Raw genomic sequence first — 27,329 nt, 5'->3', positions numbered from 1 at the left:
CAGGAACCCGCCTATCCCGGACCCTCCCCCAGGGCCTCACTGGGCCGGGACCCTCCCCCGAGGAACCCGCCTACCTCGGACCCTCCCCAGGGCCTCACTGGGCCGGGACCCTCCCCCAGGGCCTCACTGGGCCGGGACCCTCCCCCCAGGAACCCGCCTACCTCGGACCCTCCCCCAGGGCCTCACTGGGCCGGGACCCTCCCCCCAGGAACCCGCCTATCCCGGACCCTCCCCGCCTCTCTCTCGGGGCCGCCCGGAGCCCGGACCCTGCCCCTGGCCGCGAGGAACCCGGTCCCAGGCGGGAGGTGTGCTGGGGGCGGGGCGCCCGCGACCCGGAAGCGGGGACGAACACAGGGGAGCCCGAAAGATGGCGGCGGTGGCCGTGAGCAGCGCCAAGCGGAGCCTGCGGGCCGAGCTGAAGCAGCGTCTGCGCGCGATGAGCGCCGAGGAGCGGCTGCGCCAGTCCCGCCTCTTGGCCCAGAAGGTGCGAGACCGCGAGGTCCGCCACCGCAGCGAACCGCCACGCTCGCGGAACGGCCAGGGGGGCTCTGGCTTGGCGGCCTGCGCAGGCGCAGCCCCGGCGCGCGCACGTCGCTCCCGGGCGCGCGCACGTCTCAGCAGGAGCCGGGAGGACGGCTCCGGGGGCGCGCACGTCCTTCTGTCGGGGGAGCGCGCGGCGAAGGGGTCCCGGGCTAAGGAGGGCGAGGGTGGAGGTGGATGGATGACAGCCCGCCAAGGTGAGAGCGGGGCGGGGGCCGGGAGCTCTGGCGGGCTGAGCGGCGGGCGCTGAGCCCGAGGGGCCCCCTGAGACCCCGGGAACGTGGACGCGCAGCGAGAGCCCCGTCGCCTCAGGGCCGCGAGCAGAGAAGCGCGCGCCCGTGCACCTGCCCCTCGCGCGCTGCCCGAGAGCGTGGGTGGCCCACGGGGGGCGGGGGCGGGTCTGCGCCCCTGCGCCGGGTCCGACGGGCGTCCGAGCCCTCCCCGCAGAGCGGCGCGGAGCTCCCACAGTGAGCTGTGCGGCCAGGATCCCTTCCTCGCCCTTCCCCGCTCTGTCGTCCGCCCCTTTCCCAAGTGCAAGGTCCCCATGGGTTCCAGCGGCCAAGCAAGCCCACCCCTCCCTCTCCTTCCGCGCAGGTGTGCAGGGTTGGTGTGCACGCTCGCACCGGGTCCTGGAGCTGCAGGGAGAGGCGTTGCGGGGTGCACGGGTCGGGCGGACAGGTAGAGGAGCTGGGCCTCGCTGGCAGGTGCTTCGGTCTTGGCGCGTTGTGTCACGCGCGGGGAGCACTCCCTGTGGTCCACACTGTGCGGGTGGCAGGGATGGAAGAGATTTGGTCGTTGCTCTAAAGGAGAGTCTGCACTGAGTGGAGGATCGCGGTGCTCTCAGATCATGGTGAACAGCAAAGCTGTAGAAAGCGCCATAGGAAGATGTTCGAGATGCACCTTGTGGTTGAAGATGGCTTTTGTCAGGTGAGGGGAAGATGGTGTGGCACGTGCAAGAATATTCTGGCAAGAGATGGAAGCGCACTAGTGAACACGCCTTTGGAGCTACACAGATCTGCGTCTAATCTGGCTCCACCGCATTTTAGCCGTGTATGGCCTGGCCGAGTCTCCTAATCTTTCCGACTGTCTGATTCCTCATCCATTAAAGGGATAATGTCATCCTTGTAGGCCTATTGTGAGGGTTTAAACAGGTGCGTAAAGGGATGAGTTTGGTGCTTCACATTTTTTTTTTTTTTTTTACAGATTTTATTTTTAAGTAATCTCTACACCCAAGCAAGGTGGGGCTTGAATTCACAACCCCAAGATCAAGAGTTTCGTGCTTCACTGACTGAGCGGGTCAGGCATCCCTACACATGTTTTTGATCTATCCTTTAGGAAAAGCATATTGGCAGCATTTTGGAAAATGGGAGTCTGTGCAGTTGAGAATCAGCCGAACCTGGCAACTGGTTGGATAGAGCTCAGAGAGTACTGGAAAGGACAGGAGTCTCCTGTGATTTCAGAATTCAGAGCTGGGGGTTTAAGGTCACCAGACGGGAGGCACATGGGAGCTGGAGCAGATTTTGGAATGGTGTGGGGAAAATAAAGACGAGTTCAGTTTGTCTGCCTGTAGATTAGAGTTCATAAATTCCAGGTGGGAACAGTAGCTGCGCAGACACAGAACCAGTGACAAAATAGGGTGACAACTCAGAGCTGGCAACAGAGGAAAGTTGAAAAGCAGACCATGACCCTCTGTACTCCGTGCATTTTACCCCCTACAAATACACACATACAAGAAATGTTTCACAGCCCAGTGTTTCACAATTCTTACTATATACAGTGAACTTTACTGTATTGTTTTACTTAAAAATGCTGATTGTAACCTGCTCTTGATTTCATGGTCAACCAATGGATCATGGCCAGAAACATCCACATGCTGTGATTGGAACAGTGTTTTACCATAGTGCACGTTCAATAAAGGTGCTAAGTGATGCCTTTCCCTCAATAACGTTTTTTAAAAGGCACATTCTTAATGACACAGCAGCTTTTTTTATAATTTAGAAATTTATCGGAAAAGCGATGTACGGTGAAGAAATTCAACTTTATGCCGTATCTTGACCCCCCAACTAAATAAGGAAATTAGTGCCCTGTCCTCTGTCTTCTGTTCCATCTGCCAATTTCTGAGCCCTGTATCATCGTACTTAAATTCTCAAGTTTTATAATATTTGTGTTCTGTTTTATAATTAGAATGAGTCTACTGAGCATTTTCTGTGACTGATTTCCAAATTTGGAATTTAAGTAAATAGTATTTACAATATATTGGTTATATAGGTAGTATTCACTGTAAAACCAAGTTGTATGATTATAAGAAAAGGATGTATATTTCTGTGTCGCTAGATGTATGTGGCCAGGCGGAGAATGTTTCAAGTGTCATTACTGAGAACTCTCTTTCATTATGCTCTAAAATTGCTCAAAATCGTGACATGTTTTAGCCTGTTCCTGTTTGGAATTTACATTTCTAATTTAGCTGTGTGTTTTTCAAGGAGCTTCTGATCGCCTTTATTTTTCCTTTTTGGAAAAACAAGAATATGCGTTCATCTTATCAGTAGATTCTTTTTCATTTTGTTTGTTTAAATAAATCCATTTTCTTCCCGAGAGCACTCCAGCCCCCTGCTCCCTCTGCTCTAGCCCAGTGCACAGCCTGGGCTTCCTCCCACCCTGCTTCTGAGTTAGGGCTGCTACTCGAACCCAGTATCTTCCTGGTTGGGTTTCTTTCTTTCCATCTTACTAGAGTATATTCTCAAGTAATTTTTTTCTTTTTAGAAATATCTATGTGGGTAAACTTTTTAAGACTTTATGCATTAGAAAATGTCTTTACCCTCATATTTGACTGATAGTTTGAATTTCAAATTAAAAAATATTTTCCTTTGTTCTGCTCAGCACCCATGACCTTCATTCAGTCTGAAGACTGGTATCTTTATCTGTTATATCTTTGATTACTTCTTTGTCTTTGTGCCTCTCTGCAATTCCTGTGAACCAAATAGTGATAATCCTATACTGACTTTCTGTGTCTCTTAAGATTTTTTTTTTTTTTTTTTTTTTTACTTTCCCCATTTCTTTGTCTTTTTCTCCTACTTGAAGTCTTTCTCCTGATCTTTCAAATTTTGGTATTCTTAATTATAATCTTCAAGTATCATTTCTTGATTTTCTGATTGCTTTCTTTCCATAGCAGTCTGTTGTTATTTTATAGATGCAACTATCTTGAATTTGTCTGAGAAAACTAATTAGAATTTAAAAATTCCCTATTCTCTGAATTATCTCGGTTTCCCACTGGATCACCCCCCGCCCCCCCATAGTCCTTCTCTTTTGTGTTTTGGCTTTCTAAAATGTTTGCTGAACCTTTATTGTATTTATGAATGAAGGTGTGACAGCTCCTGGGGATCTCTGCCTTTTGCAGTCACTTGGGGAGGGATGGGTTCTTCCTGCCCCATAGCCATGTCCTGTGAGTATTACGTCAGCTGCTGTTTGTCCCATCTCCTCTCCGTCTCACAGAAAGTAGTCACGTGTCTGTTCTCCTGTTCTCAGTGCTATAATGTTTTCTCTTTTCGTGCTTCTTTACTGTCGTATAAATGAGATTTCAGGAAGTAAGAAAGATAAATGCTTACGCACAGTCTCGCACTGAATTTTAACTGATGTCTATTGCTGCGTATTCAGCTCTTGATGTTTCATGTTCTCTTTAAAGAGAACAAACACGACAGACACTTAACTTTCTCGGAAAGTACTTGGGTACCAGAAGCCTCAGGTCTGCGCAGGGCCTGGGTGTCGCATTTCTTTTCGTTTCGCCTTATTTCAGGCCTCGTCACAGTGTTGTAACTTCCCAAGGAGATGGAGCTCACTTCCTTCCTCGGCCACCGTCTGGCGTGTTCCGTCTACTGAATTTCTATGCGCTCCTTTCTATTAGGAGTAGCTTGACTTTCTGTATCTGTCTCTTTCTACCAGTCCTGTTTATAAGCCAGTGTTGCAGTAGCTGGGTCTTCTTAGTTCGGAAGAACAGAAAAGGAAGGGGAGCTAAGAGCTAACTTGTGAGTCTGGGGCAGTTCTGAGGTTAACTACTCTGTGGCCGGCAAAGCTCAGCCCCTCTCCTGCCTGATGCATGAACAAACTGAGCATGATGGCGTTCTCTCATCCCGGGGCCACCTTCTTGCAACCCAGCATTTGTTTCTAGAAGGACTGCGCCTCTCCAGGATCCCCACCTCCCATCTCTGCAAACACTTTAACATCTCTTTGGACAGAAAAGTTGTGAGAGGTGGGGACAGAGGTGCACAGAGCTGAAGAAGGACAGGCATGTCCCCTGCTTCCAGGAGCTCACAGCCTGGTTAGAATACTGCAGTTAGGACTTGTGAAACAGTTAGTAATCAGCCCGATGATACATAAGTCAGTGTTAAGTGCACTCTTAAGTGTTGTAAGTGTTCTGCAGAAATCAGGAGAAGCGAGCGCCCGAGTTGGCTTAAATGGGTGGAATTTAGGGGGAGATGAGCCTGACAGTCCAGGGAGTGAAGAAGCTCGTGGGAACCGAGGTTCAGAGTTAAAGCAAGGCAGAGATGCTCAGGGCAGTGTGTGGGGTGACCGAAGGCAGCCGGCACGTGCGGCTGGAGGGCAGGCCTGGGATTCTGCGTGCAGACGGCAACTTTCTAACGAGTTCTCGCTCCTGCTAGAGAAAGACGACAAGGGGTCAGAGAGGTGGTTGCTGGGTTCAGAACCAAGCCCTGGGCTTCAGGATGCAGCCCTGTCCGGCCCCCTCTGCCACTCTGCTCTCCGTTGGTGATTTGTGTTTGGATAGTTCCAGGAGCTGGAGAAGGTGGAGAGAGAAGGGAGAAAGCATGAACGCCGTGAAGGGGGGCGCTGCTGGTGTTTGCACGTGTGACCTTGGGGGATCAGCGTGACTGCCATTTCCCATTTAGGTGATGGCCCACAGTCGGTATCAGAAGTCCGAAAGGATTTCCATCTTCCTGAGCATGCAAGACGAGATCGAGACAGAGGAGATCATCAAGGACATTTTCCGGCGAGGCAAAACCTGCTTCATCCCGAGGTACCAGTTGCAGAGCAATCACATGGATATGGTGAAGCTGGCATCGCCCGAGGAAGTCTCCTCGCTTCCCAGAACGTCCTGGAACATTCATCAGCCCGGAGAGGACGAGGTTCGGGAGGAAGCTTTGTCGACAGGTGAGCGCTAACGGTATTGAGACTGACATCCCAGGGTGCCGGCAGATGGTGACATTCGGGTCGTGGGGGCCGCTTTTCTTACAGGGACGAACGGTGTGGCGCTTCTCTTGCAAGACGCCCCCGTTACCCGGCTTAGGGCGAGACGCCCCCGTAAGCTGTGAGAGTGAGGTATTCGGGTGTGGCCGCCTTCGTACAGACTTGCCCTTAGCCGTGGGTCGGATTCGACATTTTCCCTGGAGAATTTCATCATTTCCCATGATCCCCCTTATGCTCCATATGTTAATGAGCACATTATTATTAATGCTAATAAGCTTTTCTGTCTCCGCTTCAGATCAGGCACCTGCCTTCTGAACATCTCCTCTTGGATGTCACGTGGGCATCAGCCTGCTCCAGGCTGAATCCCGTCCCCCTCGGCCCCTCCGGCCGCGTGTCCCTCTCAGCGCGTGGTGCTGTCCACCACATGGCTGCCCGTGCTAGGAATCTCAGGATCATCCTTGACTCCCCTCTTTCTCTCTCTCTCTCTCACACCCCTCGTGTGGTCCACGGCCAAGTCCTTAGGATGTTACTGCCAGATGTTTATTGCGCGTGTCCGCCGTTCTCCTCTGTGGCCCCGCGGCCCCGTCTGCAGTCCGAGCCGCCAGCGTTGTCCCCACGGCCTCCTCCCTGCTGCTCCTTGCCACCTCTCACACCTCTCCGCCCTGTCGGTCCGCTCTCTACACAGTCCGTGCGACGAGATGCCCAAGACACACATCTGACCGCGTCTCTGCCCTGTTTCAGGCGTCTCAGTGACCTCCTGCTGCCCTGGGGGGGAACCGGACACTCCTTACGAGGCTCTTCCCGACTTGGCGCTGCGTGTCTGTCCGTTTTCACCTCTCTCCGGTCCCCCGCTGTGTAATCCAGGTTCCAGGCACTCTGAGTAGCTCTGTCTCCCAGCCCTGCTGGCTTTCTTTACTGCTGGGCCTTTGCACACGCTCTTCCCTGGCCAACAGCCAACAGCTGCTTGGGAGATTTAATCGTTAATAAGTAGTCAAAGAGCTGAAAGCAAAACAAGACAGGGATACTAGTTTGTCAAATGATGACTCAGACCTTCTTAAAGGTGTATGTTTGACTAAGACTTAAACGGTTGCAAGGAACCCCAGAGCAGTTTTGTGAAGTCATCTCTATTTCTGCTTCCTTCTAACTTAACACTGTAACCCACAAAATCAGCATGATGGGGCGGGAGGAGATAGAGCAGGGCTTATCGTGGTGGGGGGGTCATCTGCTTGGCGACCTTAACTCCCCCTCTATTATCCAGTCCTGCACTCTGCTAGAAGTTACGCACCAAAGGTATACTCAGATCTACCTCCTTCCTGTCCTGCATCGGTAGACCGGAGGAATGCCAACATTATGGGACGGCGTGTCTTCAAGGGGAGAGATTGCAGGTATTTGAAGACAATGAGACAATAAGGGGGTGCGGTGTATCTCGGGGAGTAGCCCAGGCTTGCACGATGAGGCTGGGACATTGCTCAGAATGAACGCAGCTACCTCTGCGGACTTGCAGGCTTACGGGTGGGACCCAGGACCGCCTAGCTCTGTCTGACTCTGTGTTAGCTGCCCCTTCGGGGCTCACACCACCTCGTGAGGTCCCTGCTGAAATCCCCATCGCCAGTTCTTCCGGGAGTACAGTCTCTGTAACAGTTCGGCCCATTCTGGAGTGTATTCCTTAGGTTGAGCCAAAGTGTGCACCCTGAACCTTTATGCCTTTGTTCTATTTCTATTTAAGTACAGCAGTGGGAAGAGTAAGGAGGAGACATGATCTTTCCTCTTAATCTAGTTTCATTTTCCGCTTATGATAAACTCAGTCCAAGTCAATGAGCTAAATCATTTATGTGTGGTTTTTAGAGCTATTTGGTAAATAGTTATTCTTTTTTCTTTTTGAGTGAGAGAGAGAGAGAGTGTGCACATGAGTCGGGGTGGGGAGGGGCAGAGGGAGAGAGAATCCACAGACTCCCCACTGAGTGAAGAGCCTGATACCGGGTTTGATCCCAGGACCCCGGGATCATGACCCGAGCCAAAGGCAGATGCTTCACCGACTGAACCACCTGGGCATCCCAAATAGTAACTTCTTAATTTTGAGCAAGGAAGACAGAATTACTCATTTTACTATCAACTCATTGCTAGCCAAGGGTGTAATATTTTGATAATTTCCAAGAAACGTTTCCTGAGCATCTTCATTGTGTTAGACACGGTTAGGTCTGGAAAGATGAGGTCCTGGACTTCAGGGGGTCGCACTCTAACTGGGGAGACAGCAAACGTATGTAAATAGAAAACTATCCCAGCCTGCAATGCATGTCAGATACAGGCACGAAATGAGAAGGTAGAGAGTATTAAGAATATAGAAGTTCAGGGCTTGGCCCTGAATAGAAAGAAGTCCACCCAAGAAACTGTTCATTTCCTTCCTCCAGTGCATTTATCCACGCTGTAGTTACGGGGCCAGTTGCTTTCCCCCTGTGTGTTCTTCTTGGCAGACACTTGTGATCTGGGTTGCAAAGGGAGGGGGGGTCACATCTGGTTTCTTGCCACTGCAGTCTGGGGGTGAGGCTCTTCGCTGCCGTTGGTAGAAGTGTTTGAGCAGGCACGTCTGTCACCGGCACCGTGGCTTCCCACGGCCTCAGCAGCTTAGCATGTGGCAGCTTTGGGGCTGAGGTGCAAATCGAGCTTCACGGTGTCTGGGACGAGCTGGTTAGACCTCAGATCGTCCCTCCTGGCATGGCTTGTGTAGCCTGTTTACCTTTCTGGTTTGCCCATGTTATCACGGCTTAGAAAAGAGTGAGCTTTTGTGTCTGCAGTTGTAATTGTAAGTTCTTAAAAATTTCACATGGGGTTTGCTTGCATTGTGTGTATAGCAAAACGAGATCGCTAAGTGGAAGAGAGGGGCTGCCTCCTTCCTGAGCTTGTCCTCGGAGTGAGGGCCGCTCGGGCAATTAGATGAGCCAGGAGTCTTTCCACGGAAAGCACATAATCTGATTCAACATGGCTTAATTGAAAATGGGATTTTATTGCTCAGCGACTGAAAAATCCACAGAAGGGCTAGCTTTCGATATGGCTAGATCAGAGTTCTCAGGATCAACTTTGACTCTGCCTTCATCTGGGTTGGCTTCAGTTCCAGGTGGCCCGTGGTGGCCCGTGGTGGCCCGTGTTCCACAGCAGCCTTGCCATTCACATTCCTGGCTGAAAGAAGCAAGTCTGCGAGTAAAATCCTGCTCTTATTCTCACTGACCCAAATTGGGTCAAGTGGCCATCCCCCAAATCAGTCACTATGGCCAGGGACATGGACGAGGCCAGCTCCTGGGCTGTTTACTGTGAGCAGGGAGGAGCATGTGCCCACTGCCCAGCGGGTCCTGTGTCCACCCCTGCAGCGCTGCTCCAGCCACTGAGCTGGGAGTCAGGCGGGTGACTCGCCACGGGAAAAACAGGCACTAGGTCGGAGCAAGGGGGATGGACACTGGACAGTCCCAAGTTCAGACTCAGCTGTACTGTCAGTCATTTCTGAAATTCCTTTTTTTTTTTTTTGAAGATTTATTTGTTTTGGGGGGGAGGAGCAGAAGGAGAGAGAGAGAGAGAATCCTCAAGCAGACTCCCCACTGCACACGGAGCCCGGATGTGGGGCTGGATCCCATGACCCTGAGCCGAAACCAAGAGTCGGACGCTCAACCTACTGTGCCCCCCGGCGCCCCCCTTTCTGGAATTCTGTAGAACATAGCAAGCTGTTCGCCGTCACTTTGTCCGTGCTGCCGTTTAATTTCTCCTCTTTCTAGAGGCTCTTTGGGAATTCCTACTTGTGTGTGGGCCCCTGAAACGTGACTTGAATGAATGATCGTAACGGAGACTTTCTCGTCCTCAACCAGAACACTTCAAAGTAATTGAATGGGACGTTGTCAAGGACAGAGTCTTCGAGCATAACACGTGCAGCTTCCTCCTTGGTGTTCGTGAACAGTGCTGCTGGGAGGGGGAGGCTTGGTTCACTGAAAGTAATTCCCTTTAAATTGACCTCATTTCTTTCTCTAACAGGATTGTGTGGCCTCGGAAAGAATATAATAAAGAGAGTGGGTGTGAATTTCATCAAGGTATTTGACAGAGTCATGGTATCCTTGAGGATAAGCTGAATAAATTTAGATCAGATCATAATACTTTTTCAGAAAGTATTTATCGCACACCTGGTCTGTGTGAGCTGTGACGGGGGCAGAGCAGGGAGCGGGGTGGACCGGTCCCCGTCGCCGCAGAGCTGACGAGCCTGTGGTCTCGCCAGGACAGGTTTGTGCGAGCCTGTTGCGGGGCTCCGTGCTGTCCCGTTCAGCGCTTTGTTGCCACTTAGATGTCCCGCTGTCCCCAAGGGTGTCTGAGTTCATCCTTACCATTCTCTTTGTGTTTTCCTCATTCCTGTCAGTAGACGGTTTGGAACATAGGATTATCCTTGTCTCTTTTCCACCCCTCTGGTTTTCACACATCGCCAGATTTTTCTTTGCAATGTTTTTATCACCTGTCTCGAATTCCAGCTTTGGGGGAATCTTTTGTCTACCGTTTTGATTCTTCAGATCATTCCATTGGAATAAACTTCAGATTGGTTTCCCGGATATACTGACTTTCCTAAAATACCTTTTGGGGCAGGTCACCCCCGCTCTTGAAGCCTTTCCGTGGGCCCCGGATAGATCTGTATACCTGAGCAGACCCTGGTTCCTTGCCAGAAGAAGGGACACTGGTTAACCCTGGAACGCTGAGGTCACTCTCTGGACCTTCCCCGTCCTTCCGCCTCGACTCCTGCTTCAGCCAGGGGGTTCTGCTGGACAGCAGTTTCCCAGCAATCCAGAACATAGTTGGGAATCACATAAATCTCATTTTGCCCCTTTCTCCTGTGGGACTTACAGCCTTCGGGCCTCAGACTTCTCCCCTGGGACGGTGTCGTGCGCCGCCTCCCCGCCGTGGGGAAGCTCGCGGGAGGCCGTGTCTACAGCGCGCTCAGGACACGGTCACTGCTCTGTGCGGGTGCTCAGAGTCGCTGTGCCGGCCGCGCTGCCGTGGAGCTGTCTCCCGAGAGCGTCCCGTGTGTCGCCGTGGACTCTGCCCCCGCCGTTTCCCCGGGCTGGGGTGTCTCGTGTCCCTTCCAGGCAGCATCTTTTATTTAGTCTAGTGCCTGAGAGCATTGCCTTCTGAGTCAGACTGACCTGAGTTCGAATCTAGACTCTAAAATTCGGGCAAGTTACTTACTGTCTCAAAGTACACATTTTTTCCATGTGAAAATTGCAGATGAGCACAGTACGCACTCCCTGTGTTGAGAGGATGGACTAGGATGTGTGTGAAGGGCCTAGTGGGGTCCCTCGCACAGTTAGGACTCGGTGAATGCCAGTTGCTGTTCCTGAGCTCGGCTGCCTTTTCCAGACCTTCCTTGACTGCCCCCAAAACCTCACTCCTTCCTTCTCTAATTCCCACTTACCTGGCTTCTCACATATACCCCCTGTTTTATTTCTCCTTGGGGGTACATTTCTTTTATTGCTGATAGACTTCATGAAACTGTGATTTATAATATGAAATATATATATATTTGGTCTTCGGCGCTGGTTTCTGGCACAGAGCTCCTAAAACCCTTGTAATTTCCTTAGTGATAAGAGTGATAAAGGTGGGGCTCCTGGGTGGCTCAGTTGGTTAAGTGTCTGCCTTCGGCTCAGGTCATGATCCCAGCGTCCTGGGATCAAGTCCCGCATCGGGGTCCTTGCTTGTCGGGGGGGGCTGCTTCTCCCTCTGCCGCTCCCCTTGCTTGTGCTCTCTCTCTCTCTCTGTCTGACAAATAAATAAATATATTCTTTAAAAAAAATTGAAAGAGTGATAAAGGTGTCTTGATATTCATTAAAACGTCTTTCAACTCCACCCGAGTTTATGTCAATGAGATAATGTTTGGGAGGCACCGAAGGGTGGGGGCTAGTTACTGGGGGGACCAGTCATGTCGCTGGAGGGTCAGAACTTGCAGTTCGGGGAGGCCAGTGGCCAGTGATTTAATCAGTTGCACCTCTGTCTTGAGGCTGCCATAAAAACCCAAGAGGATGGGGTTCAGAGAGCTTCTGGGTTCGTGGACACATGGAGATTTGGGGAGGCTAAAGCTCCGCCCCCTTCCCCACACCTGGCCCTCTGCACCTCTTCCATCGGCTATTCCTGAGTTACAGCCTTTTATAGTAAACCAGTGATCCAGCGAGGGCGGTGTTTCTCAGAGCTCTGTGAGCTGCTCACAGACCCCAGGAGCGGCCCTGTAGCTGGAGGGTCCGAGGCCCAGGTGACAGCTGGGACTTGTGATGGCCTCTGAACGGGGCACAGTCTTGGGGACTGAATCCTTCACCTGTGGAGTCTGATGCTGTCTCCAGGCAACGTCAGAATCGATTTAATTGTAGGACATCTGGCTGGTGTCGGGGAGGTGCTTGGTGGAAAGAACACTCGCTGGAGACTGGGATTCTGGAAGATTCCGGAAGCGCAGACCTTCTCCTGGGTCCCCGTACTCCTGGTGCGTGGTGTGGTGCTCATCGTAGACTTTGAGTAGAAGTTCACTGAGGTAGCAGCCAACGCTGTGATTATCGTGAATTCAGACAACGCTTACGTAGAGTAATGGAAGATCAGTATTTTATATCCCTTCAAGGAAAGCCGGATTTTAAAAATCATTAGAAGCATGTGCCTAGGGGCACTTAAAAAAGTAGTTCAGAAATAGTTGTTTTAGGGGCGCCTGGTGGCTCAGTCAGTTGTGTGTCTGCTTTCGGCTCAGGTCATGGTCCCGGGGTCCTGGGATCGAGTCCCACATCGGGCTCCCTGCTCAGCAGAGAGCCTGCTTCTCTCTCTCCTCCCCACTCATGCTCTCTCTCAAATAAATAAATAAAAATCTTTATATATAAAAAAAATTGTTTTATAAGATGCTGTGACATTTTTATTTGGTGCTTGTGAGTAAAGGGTTGACATCAGTCCTGGGCGGGAATAACCTTGGACTTGATCTTGTCCCAGCACTGGTTTGGGGACGCTGCAGGGTTCAGATCGAGGTGGAGTGTGATACCTACCTGTCTGCTGCAGTTACCATACCTGGGCTGGTTGCTGGGAGTCCCAAGTGCAGGCTTTGGGTCTGTGGGTCTGAGTGCGTGTGAAAGACTGGTGGGACCTGGCAGGTGTGGGGGGGTCTGCAGGCAGCCCGGCTCCTGATGCCTCCGTGTGCGTGGAGGGGGCCGCTCTGTGTCCTGGAATGCCGTGTACACGTGGTAATACCAGGCTGAGAGTGGCTTGCATCTCCCGGGTCAGAGCACCGAGCCGAATCCCGTCTGTGGGTGGTACTCGGCCGGGCCCTGGGGGGACTCTCAGGCCGCCGCCCCCATGGACAACTGTCACAGTGTGCTTGGGAATTCTTTGTTGAATTTTCTGAAGCCAAGAAATAAGTAGTTCTAACATCTTACGTGGTTGGATGCTTCATGATGATTTATAGCAACAGCTCATGCTCTTACTGGAAGTGATGTTTCTAGACCTTTAACGTGTCTCTTTTGCTTCACAAAAATCCCCTTCACTAATTTTAGGTGAACTTTCAAAATAAGTCGTCACGCCTAAAAATAAAGCACCTGTAACTTTGGAGTGCATCACACGGGCCGTGCGGGAGTTTCGGGGGACCTCTGTCTGCACGGTGGAGAGCTGTCCCCAGACGTAGGCGTGGGAAGCGGGGCAGGCCCTGCGGTCCTCACCGCATCTGCCTGGTCGTCACATGGGAGGTGGAGTGACTGCTCGAGGACGCGCGGGCGGTTAGTGATGCTGGTACCCCTGTTCTGCTGCTTCCCCCCCGGTGCCCGTGGGAGTGCCATCGCCCTTCCCAGCACCTCCTTCAGGAAGATCGCTGTCCACCTGGGCTGTGTTTCTCCATCCCGACTGCATTCTGCACGAGCGTGATTCCTGGAGCAGGTACCCTGGGTGATCGTGCTCGCGGGAACATTGTCCTAGTTTCCCAGGGAAGAGCATGCGCTAAGTCACCGTATCTGAAAGCACACTGGTCTTGAAGTCAAGACACTTTTCCCCCAGGCACTTTAGATTCCAGGAAGTGCACAGGAAGAACAGCAGGGGCCTTCACTTGAATAGTGAGCGCCCTGGGGCAGGCTTCCTGGCGCTGTTCCAGCGTGCGGGAGCTACTTTAGAGTGCATGCTCATTTCACAGGGTGGTTTACTTTTTGTTAACTCCCAGCCCATTAAGGTTAAAGGTACTTCCTGAGAGGTGATGGCCTGCTAGGCTTGGCAAGATGGACGAACCTGCTCCGCGCTCTGTTCCATCATAACGATTCGTCGAGGGTCCTGTTGCACACGAAGCATCATTCAGGGCTGAGCCGGGTGACTTAAAACTCCCCACATGTAAGACTTCAAATGTTTAAACTTTTCCTTGTTCAGTTTTTATTTTATTACCTTTAATTGAGACGTTAAAATGTCTGTTAGGCTTACGTATGTTTCTCTCTATGTTCAATTCAGAGAAGAGGCAGAATTATTAGGAGGAGTTTGAATTAGCAAAAAGTAAATTGTGATCCTTAAAGGTGAGACCTGTGTGGGAACAAGCCCCACCACGGATTCCCGTGGCCGCAGAGACGGCGCCTCGTCTTGCCCACTGCTCTCTTCCTCAGCAGGTGGTCCCTCATTCTCTGTCTGTCCTTCCGTCTCCCTGGGGCCCTCCCCCAAGGATTAATGAACAGTCCTGGGCAGACCCAGGGACCCTGGAGCCCCCGACTGCATGTCGCCTCCCTCTTGTTCATCTGTTGTGCGGGCCAGAGCTAGGAGCGTCTGTTTGGATGCCTTCAGCAGCGAAAACACCCCTTTAAAATTCTTCATTGTAGCATTTTGAAAGGTCACAAGACTGGGATGTTCCTTTATGACACATTATGACATATTCTTTCTAGAAAAGTGGGTTAGAGAATTTTCCCCATTGACACGTGAGGGCAAGAGGTGACCTCAGGGATGCAGCACCGGTAAATGAAATGAAAGCTCACCTTTGCCGGTAGGGACTGGTTAGTATTGGGGTGAGTTTTCCACTCCAGGGTGTGGAGGGATCCGCTGGCTGGCCGTCCTGCAGATACTTGTCTTCCTCGCCTCACACCGCTGCCTGAGGGACCCGAGAACTCATCAGGCTTGTGGTCCTCCTGTGCCTGGACCAGAGAAGTCCAGCCTCTATAGCAAGATTGAGGAGAGAGGAGAGACGTGTGAGTGTGTTTCCTCTTTCTGAGAAGGTCTCTGTGCCTTAAGCCTGAAATGCCCCTCGTCTTTGTCAGCCCTTTGGGATCTTAATTATCCCTTTTCAAGGCTCAGCTTAAATGCTGCCTCCTCCCCAATACAGCGACTTGGCTGCTATAAACCTCTATTCTCTCTCCCCCATTTGTGCTTTTAATATCAGATAAATGGCCTCTGTATGCACTTGCTGTAAATACAGCGTACGTATTGCTTTGAAAATCCTATGCCGTAAACCTGTCCATCACCCCGAAAGTTTCCTCCCGCTGTCTTGATGATGATGATGATGGTGACGATGATGCTAAGAACACTGAGGATCGGCTTTACTGTCCTGGCGAGCGTCCCTGCAAACACACCGCGTTCTCAGCTGCAGGTGCGATGCCGCACGGCCCGCCTCGGGCGCATTAGCCCCTTGCTCACCTGATTCTGCCCCTGCTTGTTTCCTCCCGCTCCCAATTCATTCACTTCTATTTTTTATCTTTCTTGATTATTACATCCCTGCGCACCTGTCCTTTTTTTCTGACCCTTATTCATTTACTTTCATTCTTTCCTGTTTGTTAATAAATTATTAACATTTAAATTTTCTAATTTTTTCCTCTGAGCATAGCTTTAATGACATTCCGCGGATTTTGACATATAATGTACTTGGTCCTGTTATCTTCTGTTTTATGACCCTAGGATTGGATGCTTCATTGGCTCAGGAGACAGCTAACATCGTTTTAAAAATTTCTAAAGTGTTTTGACCGCTTTTGAATTTCACTGCTCTGGAGTAAGGGAATATTGACACATAGGATTTATCATTTTTGGATTGATTAGCTCTTTCTGGGTTACACATTTTGCTTACTGCACTTGAGTTAGGAACTGCATTCAACTCTAAGAAACAGAAATCCTGCGGAACGGGCTTACACAAGGAAAGGAGTTATTTTTATTTTCATGCCACGAGGACTTCAGTGGCCAGTGGTTGTTGCCATGCAGCGTCTGCGGTCTTCCTGGCCTTTTGTGGTTGCAGAACGGCTGCGCAAATCCAGCCATCACATCTGTATCAGGCTCGAAGAAACAAGGTGAGGGGCACTGGTTGAGTGTCCCTGCTTTAAGGAGCGTCTCTGGAAACCCTGACATCTCATTGGCTTGAACTGTGATGACCCCTGTCCATAGGAGGGTTAGGAATATAGTTAAAACAATTGTTTTTTTTAACAAGTCACAGTTCTGTTAATAAGGGAATGCCGGCAAGGTGGGTGCTGGGGCAATAGCATCTGCTGCTGGTGAGTGTTGTGCAGACTTGCAAAAGTCCGTCGTCTGTGTGTGGGGACGGGGCGAGGTCTGCGGCGGTGTGCGCGGACACAGACCCCCACGCTTGTGACGTGGTTTAAACTGCGTTTCTGTGTTGAGGTTGACATCTGAGAGGGTGTTCTGTCCCGAGGCACTGAAGGATTTCATTCCTCTCATTGGTTAACACACTCTGTGTCTCAGCACCATGTTTCTTAGCACGGAAGACTTCTTTTCTGTTATGTTTAATTGCACGTTTTTTAAATGGATAGAAACCAACCCTGCTCTTCCATGAAAAGCCCGATGTCTTGAAATTTTCCTTATTACCGGTTTTGTTCCTCCATGTGTTGGAGTCTGTAATCCTTGGCGCCTTGTCTGGGGACCGCACCTCTTGTGAACAGCACGCGGCTGGGTTTCTGCTTTGCCCTCACCTGGGAGTCTTCTCTTGCCAGGGGAGCTCAGCCTGCCCTGTGTTTCGTGGTAACTGGTGCGTGTGGCCTTCCTTCTGGTTACTTCCGCCATCTTGGATTCTGTTTGGGGAAAAAAATGCCTCTTGCCATTTCTATTCCTGTGTGTCCTTCCCCCTCTAGGGCCTGTAATTCCCCATTCTCGTCTGCTGGTCACTGTGAAATGCCTCTGGAACCTGGAATTCTCCCTGACATTACCAATAGGACGTCTGTTGACTTCACCACCTGTAAAAGATAAAGCGAATGTGCTTATTCTTCCTAGTTTTTATCAACACAAACTGGGATTTTAAAACCATTAATTATTCAAAGATGTGTATCTATTCCTTAAGGCATTGTGTTTTTGACGTTTGATTATTTTCTTACTACATTAATAAAGGACGGTCACTTTAAACTCAACTCTAAATTTCCCTGGGTCCATGGTTCACTGCTTCTGCATCTAAACCATGCCTTCCTCATTCTTGATTTCTGTATTTTTATTAATTTCTCGGTCAGATGGAGTATTCCTTTAAGTGATTTTTTTCATTGCGGTATTTTCAGAATGCTTTTATTTTTGAGGCTTTCTGGACACGTTGGTGGATTCTTGCATGGGGATAGAATTCGTGGGTCACCCTGGTTTTCCCTCATAATTCTAGACCAGGGATCGGCAAACATTCTCTGTCAGGGGCCGTGCAGTGGATAACGAGAGGCTTTGCGGGAGTCTTGCGGTGTGGGGTTCGTGGGCTCCTGAGTGAGGTCCTGGTCCCACGATTAGGCAGGAAGGGCAGGGTTGGTGTGGGGGGTTCCATGGCCAAGCAGCAGCCTCTGCACACTCAGCCCGAGTCCGGCTGTGACTCCGCGGGTGGTCTCGGGCTGACTCCACAGTGGAGACTTGCAGCCCCGTTTCGTGAAGGATCACACACGTCTGCATCCGGGGTTGAACTTCATCCTGTAGGTGCTGGGGATTTCCCGAAATACTTTAATCAGGGCAGTGATGCGGACAGTCTGTGTTTTGGAAAGATTATCCTGCCAGCCATAGGAGGGGGCGGGCTGGGAAGACAAAGGCCAAGGAGACGGGGAGCGGGGCGTCAGCTGGGAATCTGCTGGAATAGAAAGGATAGTGGCCGTCACTGGAAGGACGGAGAGGACACACGGGTTCTGACACATGCAGCGTGTAGTCTTGGTGACTGACCACGTCAGGCCACGGGGGCACAGCCCAGCTTTGGGGTATGGTGTTCACCGAGCCCAGACGTGTGGGAGGTGGGTGGGGAGCAGGTGCTGAACCCGGTTGAGATGGCTCTGGGGCCTCCAGGGGATGCTGTGGGTAGCTAGTGGGATGCATAGATCCGGAGGTCAGGAAATAGGAGTGACTGATTCGGGAGTCACTGGAGTATGACTCCGCACTGCTGGGGTGAACCCCTAGTTTATAAACAGGAGCCGACGGGTAGAAGATGATGCTGTGACCGACACGGGCCAGACTAATGGTCATTTCTCTTTCTAGATGAGGTTTTTTTTAGGTCCCCTGTCTTTGAAATTATTTCTTAGTATAGTTTGTAGAAGTAGAGAGGAAACATAAGTATAAATTTGGAAAGGGTTAGCTAAAAGGAGAAAACAGAATCTCTAAGTCCATGGAAATGGGTATTAGCAACGTGCTAGACCTAAGAGACTATAGATAAAGAGACTATAGACTTCGTACGTCTGCTTTTGCTGTGGAAAAGGCAGGATCAAAGGGATGCTGTGTCTTTCGGCAAGACCCTCTTGTATCAGGGCCGATACGATCAATGGAAGCAGGAAATTAGAAATACGAGAACAGCCCTGCCACTCACCCGGCACTCGGCCGTCTCTCCCTCCGAGAGTAATCATGAACTTCATGTTTGTGGCTACACGCTCAGCTAGTGCTAAACCCTCAGGAAGTGCCGCCCCTGGGCAGGACTGGCCTCTCTCAGGTACCCTTTGTGGGCTTGACAGGTAAAATGAAAAATGCTGGAGACAGGGATGATTTTACGTACATTGTTTGTTTGTTTGTTGGTGGGAAGGAGACCTAACCACGTGCAAGCCTCCAGATCCTGACACTAAGGATACAGCCTGTGAGTGAAAGAGCCGGAAGGCACGGGGACGGCCACGCTGCCGGCGTCTGGGCCCGTCCACGCCAACCATACTGCATTTCCGTGGGTACCAAGCAGACGGAAAGGGACAACCCCAAGTGGTAGAGCAACAGTTCCTTCTTCATGGAAGTAATTACGCGCTCAGGGTCAGTGATTTCGGTGGTCGAGTGAGGGAAACGGTGAAAAGTCCAAGTCTGCCCTCTGTCTGTTCCCCAGACGTGAGCGCGGTGAACATACCTGGGTACCCTTCTCCATCTGTCTCCGTGCGTTCTTTTTAAAAATTTTATGCGGATGGGATGACACTCTACATTCTGTGTTGTGTTTCGCTTTTTCACTTGTTAATAAACCTTAAAATTACTTTCACATCTGCACGTGGTGATCGACCTTAGTGTTTTAAGTGGTCGCGTAGCATCGACATGCTCTAACTTTTTTTAACCGGCCCTCTGTTAATGGACATTTAGATTGCTCCCGTTTTTTAAATTACAAACAACGGCATAAAGAACACCCTGCTCTGTTTTAGCATGCTCACACAAATCACTCCATCGGGTGGGCTCCTAGCAGTGGAATGGTGCCGGATTCTATATTTTTAAATTTTTTTTTTTTTTTTTTAAAGATTTTATTTATTTGTGAGAGAGACAATGAGAGACCGAGAGCATGAGAGGGAGGAGGGTCAGAGGGAGAAGCAGACTCCCTGCTGAGCAGGGAGCCCAATGCGGGACTCGATCCCGGGACTCCAGGACCATGACCTGAGCCGAAGGCAGTCGCTTAACCAACTGAGCCACCCAGGCGCCCGGGATTCTATATTTTTAGAGATGTTTCCATATTGCTTTCGGTGAAAGGCCGTGCGGCTTTGCACGCCCACCACCGACAGGGAAGAGCACTGTTTCCCGGGATGGGTGGACGGATGAAGGCCAGAGTGAACGTCCACACACTCGTGACCCCTGGCTGTGTGCCAGTCACAGGCGATGCCCTGGAAGGGAAGCTGCACAAGGGGCAGTGGCCCGTGGCCACCGGAGCTCAGACTGGAGGACGGAGCCAGCCATGTGGAGGGGAAGGTGAGCAGTGGGTAAGGCAGGAGCATTGGCCTCCAAGGGAGCTGGGTCTAGTCGCTGGGTCTGTCGCCCACTGGCTGAGGGGACGCGGGGAAACCTTGTCATGCCCGAGTCTCGGCCCCTCACTTGAAGACGCAGATAATGACGCCTGCCTCGAAGACTGAATAAGAAAATTTGGGTAAGGCTTCCACCCTGCTCGTGACGGAGGAAGCGCGGGTCAGTGGTGGTGATGCCGCACGTGAGGGGGTGACCTCAGGCCTGGCCACACTGACCCCCACGGGGGTGTGCGCAGAGCACCTGGGCGCCCAGGGTGGAGGGCGCTCCTGTCTGACATGTTTGGGAAGAGCCCAGTCTTCAGGGCTGAGTCGGGTTCTCTGTAAGCTGCTGTCGGGCGGAAATACAGCAGTAAGTTTCCCAAGACAGGTGCTCAGCAGCGGGAAGCCCGCTTGTACATTGAAGAAGTTGGTTACCAGTCTCAGAAGAAACCCACTTGGGGCATCTTACAACCCATGCTGCTTGGGCTGTCAGCCTTAGAAGTAACTTGGTGTTGACTCATCGATGTTTCTGGTTTTGCTTTGAAGAATTAATCAAGAGGAATTCCCCAGTCTTGTTTTAATCTCCTTCTTCCTCTAAAGAGTTGCAGTGGTTAACGTGTTCATTATGGCAAATGTCAAACTATGTAGTAAGCTTTACGTTTTTTTAACCTAATTTGTTTTTCATAAAGTGCGGTTCTTTGCCCCATTTATTTTGGGGAGTAAATATATTTTTTGTGTTCATCATTTTCTTTCCAGTTGGTCGCAGTTCTTTATTAAATTTAGCCATTAGTCGGCCATGTATATGTTGGAAATATTTTTATCATTTTCTTCTTTGTGTTTCTGTTTTGAGGGGTATAGATGTATTAAAATCTTATTAGCAAAATCAGTTTTTTCCTTTACGATTTCTGCCTTTGGCTTCATTTTTAAGAAGTCTTTCTTCATTCTGGAGAATATATACATTTTTATTTTATCCTAGTACTTTAGTTTTTTTCATGTTAAAATATTCTTTTTGAATGTATGTTGATGTATAAGGAAAGGAACCTAACTTTTTACTAAAAAAAAAAAAAAACAGCCAGGTGTCCCAACAGCGTTTCATAAATAACCTGCCCTCTCCCCACTACTTTGAAATGCCACCTTGTTCAGGGACTGCATTCTTGCCTATTTTTGGGTCTGTTCCTGGATGTGTTGGTCTTCTCCACGGGTCTCTGCGTGTCCCGTGCTGACGTGTGTCCCCTCATTGTGCCGGGAGGCCTGCTAGAGGGAGTCCGGCCCCCACAATTCTTCGTTTAAAAAATGTAGCTGACTATTCTGAACCATTCATTTTTGAGATCAACTTTAAAATTATCCTGTCGGTCTCTTCCCCACATCCTCTAGAGATCTTTGTTGGAATTGTGTTAACGTTTTAGGTTAGTTTGTGGGAAATAACATTTCTTTACAATACCCAGGCGTCTCCAGGGGTACGGTCTCCCCCTTGTCCCAGGCCCTTCCCGTGTTACTGTGCAGACGTGTTTGCTTTGAGTCATATTCCTAGTCACTTAGTATTTGTTGTTACTGTGAATAGGATATTTTTTTCTGCTGTATTGTCGAGTTCTTCTCCTTGTGCAGGAAAGCAGAGGAACGCAGGCTCAGATTGTCCAGATGGGACCAGAAGTCTCGGAAGTAACATTAAAGTTATTTTCTTCGATGTGTTTTAAGTTCTAGAAAATTGAATATTACAAAACTTAATTTATTTCGTTTTTTCTTAAGATTTTATTTGTTTGCCAGAGAGAGAGAGCACAAGCAGGGGGCAGAGGGGGAAGCAGACTCCCCGCTGAGCAGAGAGCCCGACGTGGAACTCCATCCCAGGACCCTGGAGCCACCCAGGCGCCCTGAAAACTTAAATGTCATGAGAAACTTGCACTGCTGATGCCGTGTTTTCAAAGTGAGGTGTCCGAGGCTGGGTTTTTAAGGGCTGTTGGACTTGCGGGGCGCTGAGGGTTCCCCAGTTTCCCACAGGTGTCAGTGTGGGTCCGAGGTGGCCGTTTTATCTGCCATACCCCGCATTTCACCTCCTTATTCACTTAACTAGCACACCAGGGGCTGTTGAGCAGGAGGGGATTTTGGAGATCCTCTGAGTCAGTCCTTCCGTCCTGCAGCCGAGGGCACAGGCCTAGACGGGAAACGACCTGTCCAAGGTCACACAGGCACATGGGGTGACGCCAAAACCCAGATGTTCTTGTCCCCAAATGACGGTAAAAGTCAGTCACCAAAGTCACAGAGAAGAAAAAAGGTGTAGGCCCAACCTAGAAGTTATATTTTGGAGGAATGGAAGCATGTTGTTCAGTTTGTTTGGGTAGGTTTATATTTAGAGATTCTTAATGAATATGATGTTAGGTTCTTGGGTTATAATAATTGGGTGAAAACAGCTAACTTTTGTTGCCTGGATGTAGCATTACTGGATGTGAAGGTGACCCTCGATCTAGTGTGCCTTCTTCATCCTGACTGTGGATAAAACACCAACACTTGCTCGTGGTCAGTAACTCCCCGCGCCTCCCCGCACGGCCTGACTTGGGAGGTTCAGGAGAAATCCTAGAAACCGTTCAGTTCCACATACCATCAAGGAGTCTGTAATGTTTTCCAGGAAAGACCCCAAGCAAGAGAAAAATGTTCTTTTTTGTTATACATTACGAGAAATCGGGGCAATGAAGTGAGAGGTGCACTTACGGGCCGCATTAAGACAAAGTGTGCAGCATAGAGTTTTAGAGAAATCCCCTTCCTTTAATCTGCTGACCTCACCTTATCCAGGGCTGCTCGTGGGAAGCGTGGGGGGCATTTAATCTGTAGGGCAGAGGCAAGACTCCGGCAGGGCGCGCATGATGAGCACCTGTTTCCCGGACACCAGCGCTCTCTGGGTTTGGGGGAGGCGCGAGCCCCATGCGTTGGTGTGAAGGTGAAGGAGGTCATCGTGGGTTGAGTCTTAAAGGAAAGTTAGGAATCACCGGGGTTCCAGACACTTGGCAAAGGCGGGACACGCGTGTGGCAGGCTGGAAAGCACGTGTGTCTGGGCGAGTAGTGACTGGGTTACAGTCACCCCCCCTTAGCTGAGGGGGTGTGTTCACATCCCCCGGCGACGCCTGAAACCAGAGAGAGCACTGAACCCCAAATACACGATGTTTTTTCCTGTATGCACATACTTACGGTGCAGTTTAGTTAATAAACCAGGCCCAGTAAGAGGTGAACGACAGGCGCTCATAACGAAATAGCACAGTTATAACAATACACCGTAATGAAAGTTGCGTGAACATGGTCTCTCTCGCTCCCAAAACGCCTGTTGTTCCGCACTTAGCCCGCTGGTGATGTGAGCCCACCCAGAGCTACGTGAGGAGATGAGTGAGGGGGGCGCGGGCACTGTGAGCTCCGGGTTATGAGTGACCCGCCGCCCGGCGCTACGTCCCAGGGAGAATCACCTGCTCGAGGCCCGCGGTCGACCACGGATGGAAGGCGCAGCCAGGGGGGATTACTCTGTTATGTTTAGAGCTTGAGGTCAGTCCAAGGAAGGCGAGATCGAGAGCAGACGGGGGCTGGTCTGGTTTGAGATTCTTTGAGTTGGAGGTCGCAGCCCGAGATGTTTTCTCTGAACGTTTTTGAAACTTTTTATTTTGAAATCATAAATGACAAAAATAGTAGAGAGGGGTCCTGGGTTCTCTTCCCCCAGCCGCCCTGCGGTGGCGTCTCTCAGGACTGCCGCAGGACGCGGGGCCCCTGCGGCCTGACTCCGTGTCACCGTGTGCACGCCGTGATGTGCAGGGTGCGCACGCGTCTCTGTGCGTTGTGTCACACGGGCGGATTTGTGCAGCGTGTACCGTGTAGTCTTACTTCAGCAAAATGTACGGGACCGGAAAGCTTGCAGGACATCGAAGTGCTCACTTGACATCTGGGTAAAGGGAATGGCGGAAGCCTGGAGAAGCTTTCATTTTGCTAGTAAGCTCGTCCGGCGTGGGGGTGATGCAGTGCTGTCACTCTTCAGGATGAGGACTTGGAAGGCTCGTCTCCTAAAACGTGCGAGCAATCCAGGCAGCCCCGGAAACGCCCGTCTGTGTGCCTACCGAAGCGACCGTCCTTCCCTGCCCTCCAGTAGCCGGGCTGCTCCTCTGCCTGGAGCCCGGCCCCGCAGCCCCGTGCCTGGGACGGCCTGCCTGCCCGACCCGCCTGAACTTACCCGAGCGCCCAAGCTCTTACGGGTCTGTTTCTGATTGTGGTACAAACGGATCCAGCTTACCAGCCTAACCACCTCTGCGTGTGCAGCTCGGGAACGTGACGCGCGTGCACGGACCTCGGCACTTTCCCTCTTGCCGCTCAGAGCCTGTGCCCCAGCTCCGCGGCCCCGGGCCCGGCAGACCCTTCTGCTCCCCGTCTGTGCATTCAGCTACGTCAGAGACTTCGTGTGTGTGGAATCATCCAGCCTTTGCTTTTTTTGTCATTGGTTTACTTTATTTCTTGTTTGTATCACACGGATGTACGAGGAATTGTCCTTAAGATCCTCCGAACCGCTAAGCTTTGCTTGTAAACCGAGCAGGGAAATCAAAGCGTTGCGTCCACTCGTGTTACGCCGGGTGAGGACCCGCGGACGAGCAGAGGCTGCTGACGTTAGCGGAAAATCGCAGGACGTTCTGTAACGTCTGCCCAGGTTTAGAGGCCTCCTGAAGGCCCACGTGGTTACCAGCCGCAGGGACAGTGTCCAGGCTCGGAGCCAGAGTGAATGGGACCTTAGAGCCGTTGGGGTGAGGCCGCGGGGCTGCTGTTGCTGTTTCTCCTTCGTAACCCACGGGCGATGTTCTAAAGCTGGGCGTGGCAGACGGATTCTGTCGGGGCAGGTACTGAATATCTGGGGCTCGTGCACCGTCCGGTATCCGCTGTAATGACTCGGCTCTGCTGTTTCAGTGTGGACACAGAGCGTGGCTGTGCTTCATCGAAACTGGATTTCCAGGGGCGCCTGGGTGGCTCAGTCGTTGAACGTCTGCCTTCGGCTCAGGTCAGGATCCCGGGGTCCTGGGATCGAGCTGCACGTCGGGCTCCCTGCTCCGCGGGAAGCCTGCTTCTCCTTCTCAGTCTTTTGCTCCCTCTCTCTCTGTCTCTCCCAAATAAATAAATAAAATCTTAAAAAAAAAAAAAAAGAGGAAACCTGGTTGACAAAAGCAGGCGAGGGGCCAGATTTGACCCCTGCTGTAGTTGCCAAGCCCTGTACTCAGGTGGGGGGACCCTCACTGCTGCCTCTTTGGTCCTCAGCACCTCGCTTGCTGTCGTTCACACGGGAGACAGTTCTGGTTGTTGTTTGGGCAGATGGTCATGATGATTTAAGAAACGCAAATCAAATGATCATTTCCTACTGACTTTTAATCATTTATTAAGTTTGGGGCTTATTTTCTGTGCACCATGCTAGCTAGCTTTACGATACAGCGGAAGGTACACCTAAGAAAAGAGCGAACATGTTTAAAGCACATCTTCGAAGGGATATGCAAAATATTTCTGAGGGTTCATAGAAGTATTTCTTTTTCTAAAGGAAAATAGCTTTGTTCTGATGATAAACATAAGATTTACTCAAGCAGTGCAGAGGAATGTAAAGAAATAATAAATATGCCCAGTTCCCTAAACAGGGGGTAAGCACGATCACAGCCACGTATAAATTGTTTGCCGGATCCCTTTGTGTGCCCCCCCCAATCTGTCTCTGTCACCTGCTTGGTGCCGGGGAGGGTCCCCCTGCATGGACCACATCACAGGCACCCTGGCCCTGGCTTCTAGGTCTCCAGCCAGTGGGGGGCACTGACGGAGATCAGAGCGTGCGGGAGTGTGAGGTGGGGCGTTCATCCCTCCTGCCCCCGCCCTCGGGGCATCCTCTGCCCAGAGCCCCACTTCTGGCCAGCAGCCCCTCCTGCGGCAGCTCTCGGCGCCTAGAGCCTTGCCCTCCCCACTGCCACCCCTCGACCTTCAGGCCCGGAGGTGGCCAAGGCTCCCTGTGGGGGGACGTGCTCGCCGTCTGCCGCTTCTCTCGTCCCGCCTGCCCTCTGACCACTCCCCGGCTCACCGCTCCCCCAGTTTGAATGTGCCATCTGTCCCTCGCTGTGGCCCCGACCTGACCGAGACACAGTCGTGTCCACTTGACGGACCCCCCCACCCCGACCGGGGCCAGTAAGGAGCATGGCCCTCGTCTGCTTTATCTTTCCAGGCAAGAAACAAAGAGCTGGCGCACGTCGCGAGCGCTGGGAAATCGGAGTCCACATTCCATCTCTCCCGCATTTGCTGGCCGCTGGCTTCCGGCAGATACGTGCTCTCTTTGAGCCTTGGTTTTCCCGTTTGAAGAACAGGGACAGTAATACCCGTCCTCGCGGGGCTGTTGGGGAGACCCCGCAAGGCCGTGCGGTCAGGTGCTCTGGCACGACGTCTGGCATGTAGGTGGTTTTTAATTTAATTTAATTTTACTATGTTCTGTTAGTCACCATACAGTACATCATTAGTTTTTGACGTAGTTTTTAAAAGGGGTTTAGGTCAAAGAGCGACTCCATTTTCCTTGACGGGGAGGCAGATTCTCCTCCAGGGGCCTTGGCGAAGGGAGAGGCCCCGTGGAACGGGGAAAGTGCTTTCCGGGATGTGGGTTTCAAGGACGGCGTGCTTGAGAGTAGCGCGCACCCCCCCCACCTTCCCGAGGCTGGCCCGCGGGCGTCTGGCCCGCACGTTTCTTGCGGTGACAGCAGGTGGCAGTAGAGAGTCAGACCTACCCCTGCAGGCGGCGCGGGCCGAGGAGACCCACGCCCGGCGTTCGTTGTTACAAGTGTTTGCGTTACTTGAAAAGAAATGACTTTCAGGGTCACTGTAAGGACAACAGGTGTTACTCATGCCCAGAGTTACTAAGGGCGGTGTTCACTGAGCGCATTACTAGAGTCGTCACGGGCCACCATCTGTTTGTTTATTTGGTCACGCCTAAACTAGGTGCTAGCACTGTTTCCATCTTAGCGAGAAGACACCGAGTTTTAGGAGGAGGTAGGTAATTTGATGACTCTTTTTCTTAGCTAGTAACTGGTAGTTGGGGGGTTCACACGCAGGCATTCTCTCTGGAAGCACGCCCTTGTCCTGGAAATGCTAGAAGGTCGAAACTTCAAAAGGGTTTTAAAAAAATTTGGGGGGCACCTGGGTGGCTCAGTCGGTTAAGGGTCCGACTCTTGATCTCAGCTCAGGTTGTGATATCGGGGTCCTGGGATCGAGCCCCACGGCGGGCTCTGCGCTCAGCGGGGAGACTGCTTGAGGACTCTCTCCTCTCCCTCCGCCCCTCCCGCTCATGCTCTCTGTCTCTCTCTCAAATAAATAAATCTTTTTAAAAATTTGGGTTATCTGTGAACATGGTAAAAAATCCAAACAGTGCAAAAGGATGGAGTGAAGGTATGGAGCGTCCTCCTCATCCAAGTCCTACTGTTCCCAAGTTGGTTTCTCCAGAGCCGGTCACTGTTG

At 51.3% G+C, this 27,329-nt stretch overlaps 1 protein-coding gene across 2 annotated transcripts in view; it reads left to right on the top strand.

Moving 5' to 3' along the window:
* Positions 1-317: 317 nt before the first annotated feature.
* MTHFS (methenyltetrahydrofolate synthetase) overlaps positions 318-27,329 on the top strand; it is a 36,944-nt gene continuing 9,932 nt past the window's right edge. The window contains exons 1-2 of one of the 2 annotated variants that reach the window (XM_078078797.1): positions 318-484; positions 5,439-5,700. In XM_078078797.1, the coding sequence (XP_077934923.1) occupies positions 368-484; positions 5,439-5,700 (379 nt within the window). In that variant the 5' untranslated portion in view covers positions 318-367. The remainder of the gene's footprint in view (positions 485-5,438; positions 5,701-27,329) is intronic. The other variant, XM_036079140.2, reaches the window with a different exon arrangement.

The sequence above is a fragment of the Halichoerus grypus genome, chromosome 8 (assembly GCF_964656455.1).
Source record: "Halichoerus grypus chromosome 8, mHalGry1.hap1.1, whole genome shotgun sequence".
NCBI lineage: Eukaryota > Metazoa > Chordata > Mammalia > Carnivora > Phocidae > Halichoerus > Halichoerus grypus.
The sequence above is the reverse complement of the archived record's forward strand: the minus strand, read 5'-3'. Positions and strand labels throughout refer to the sequence as shown.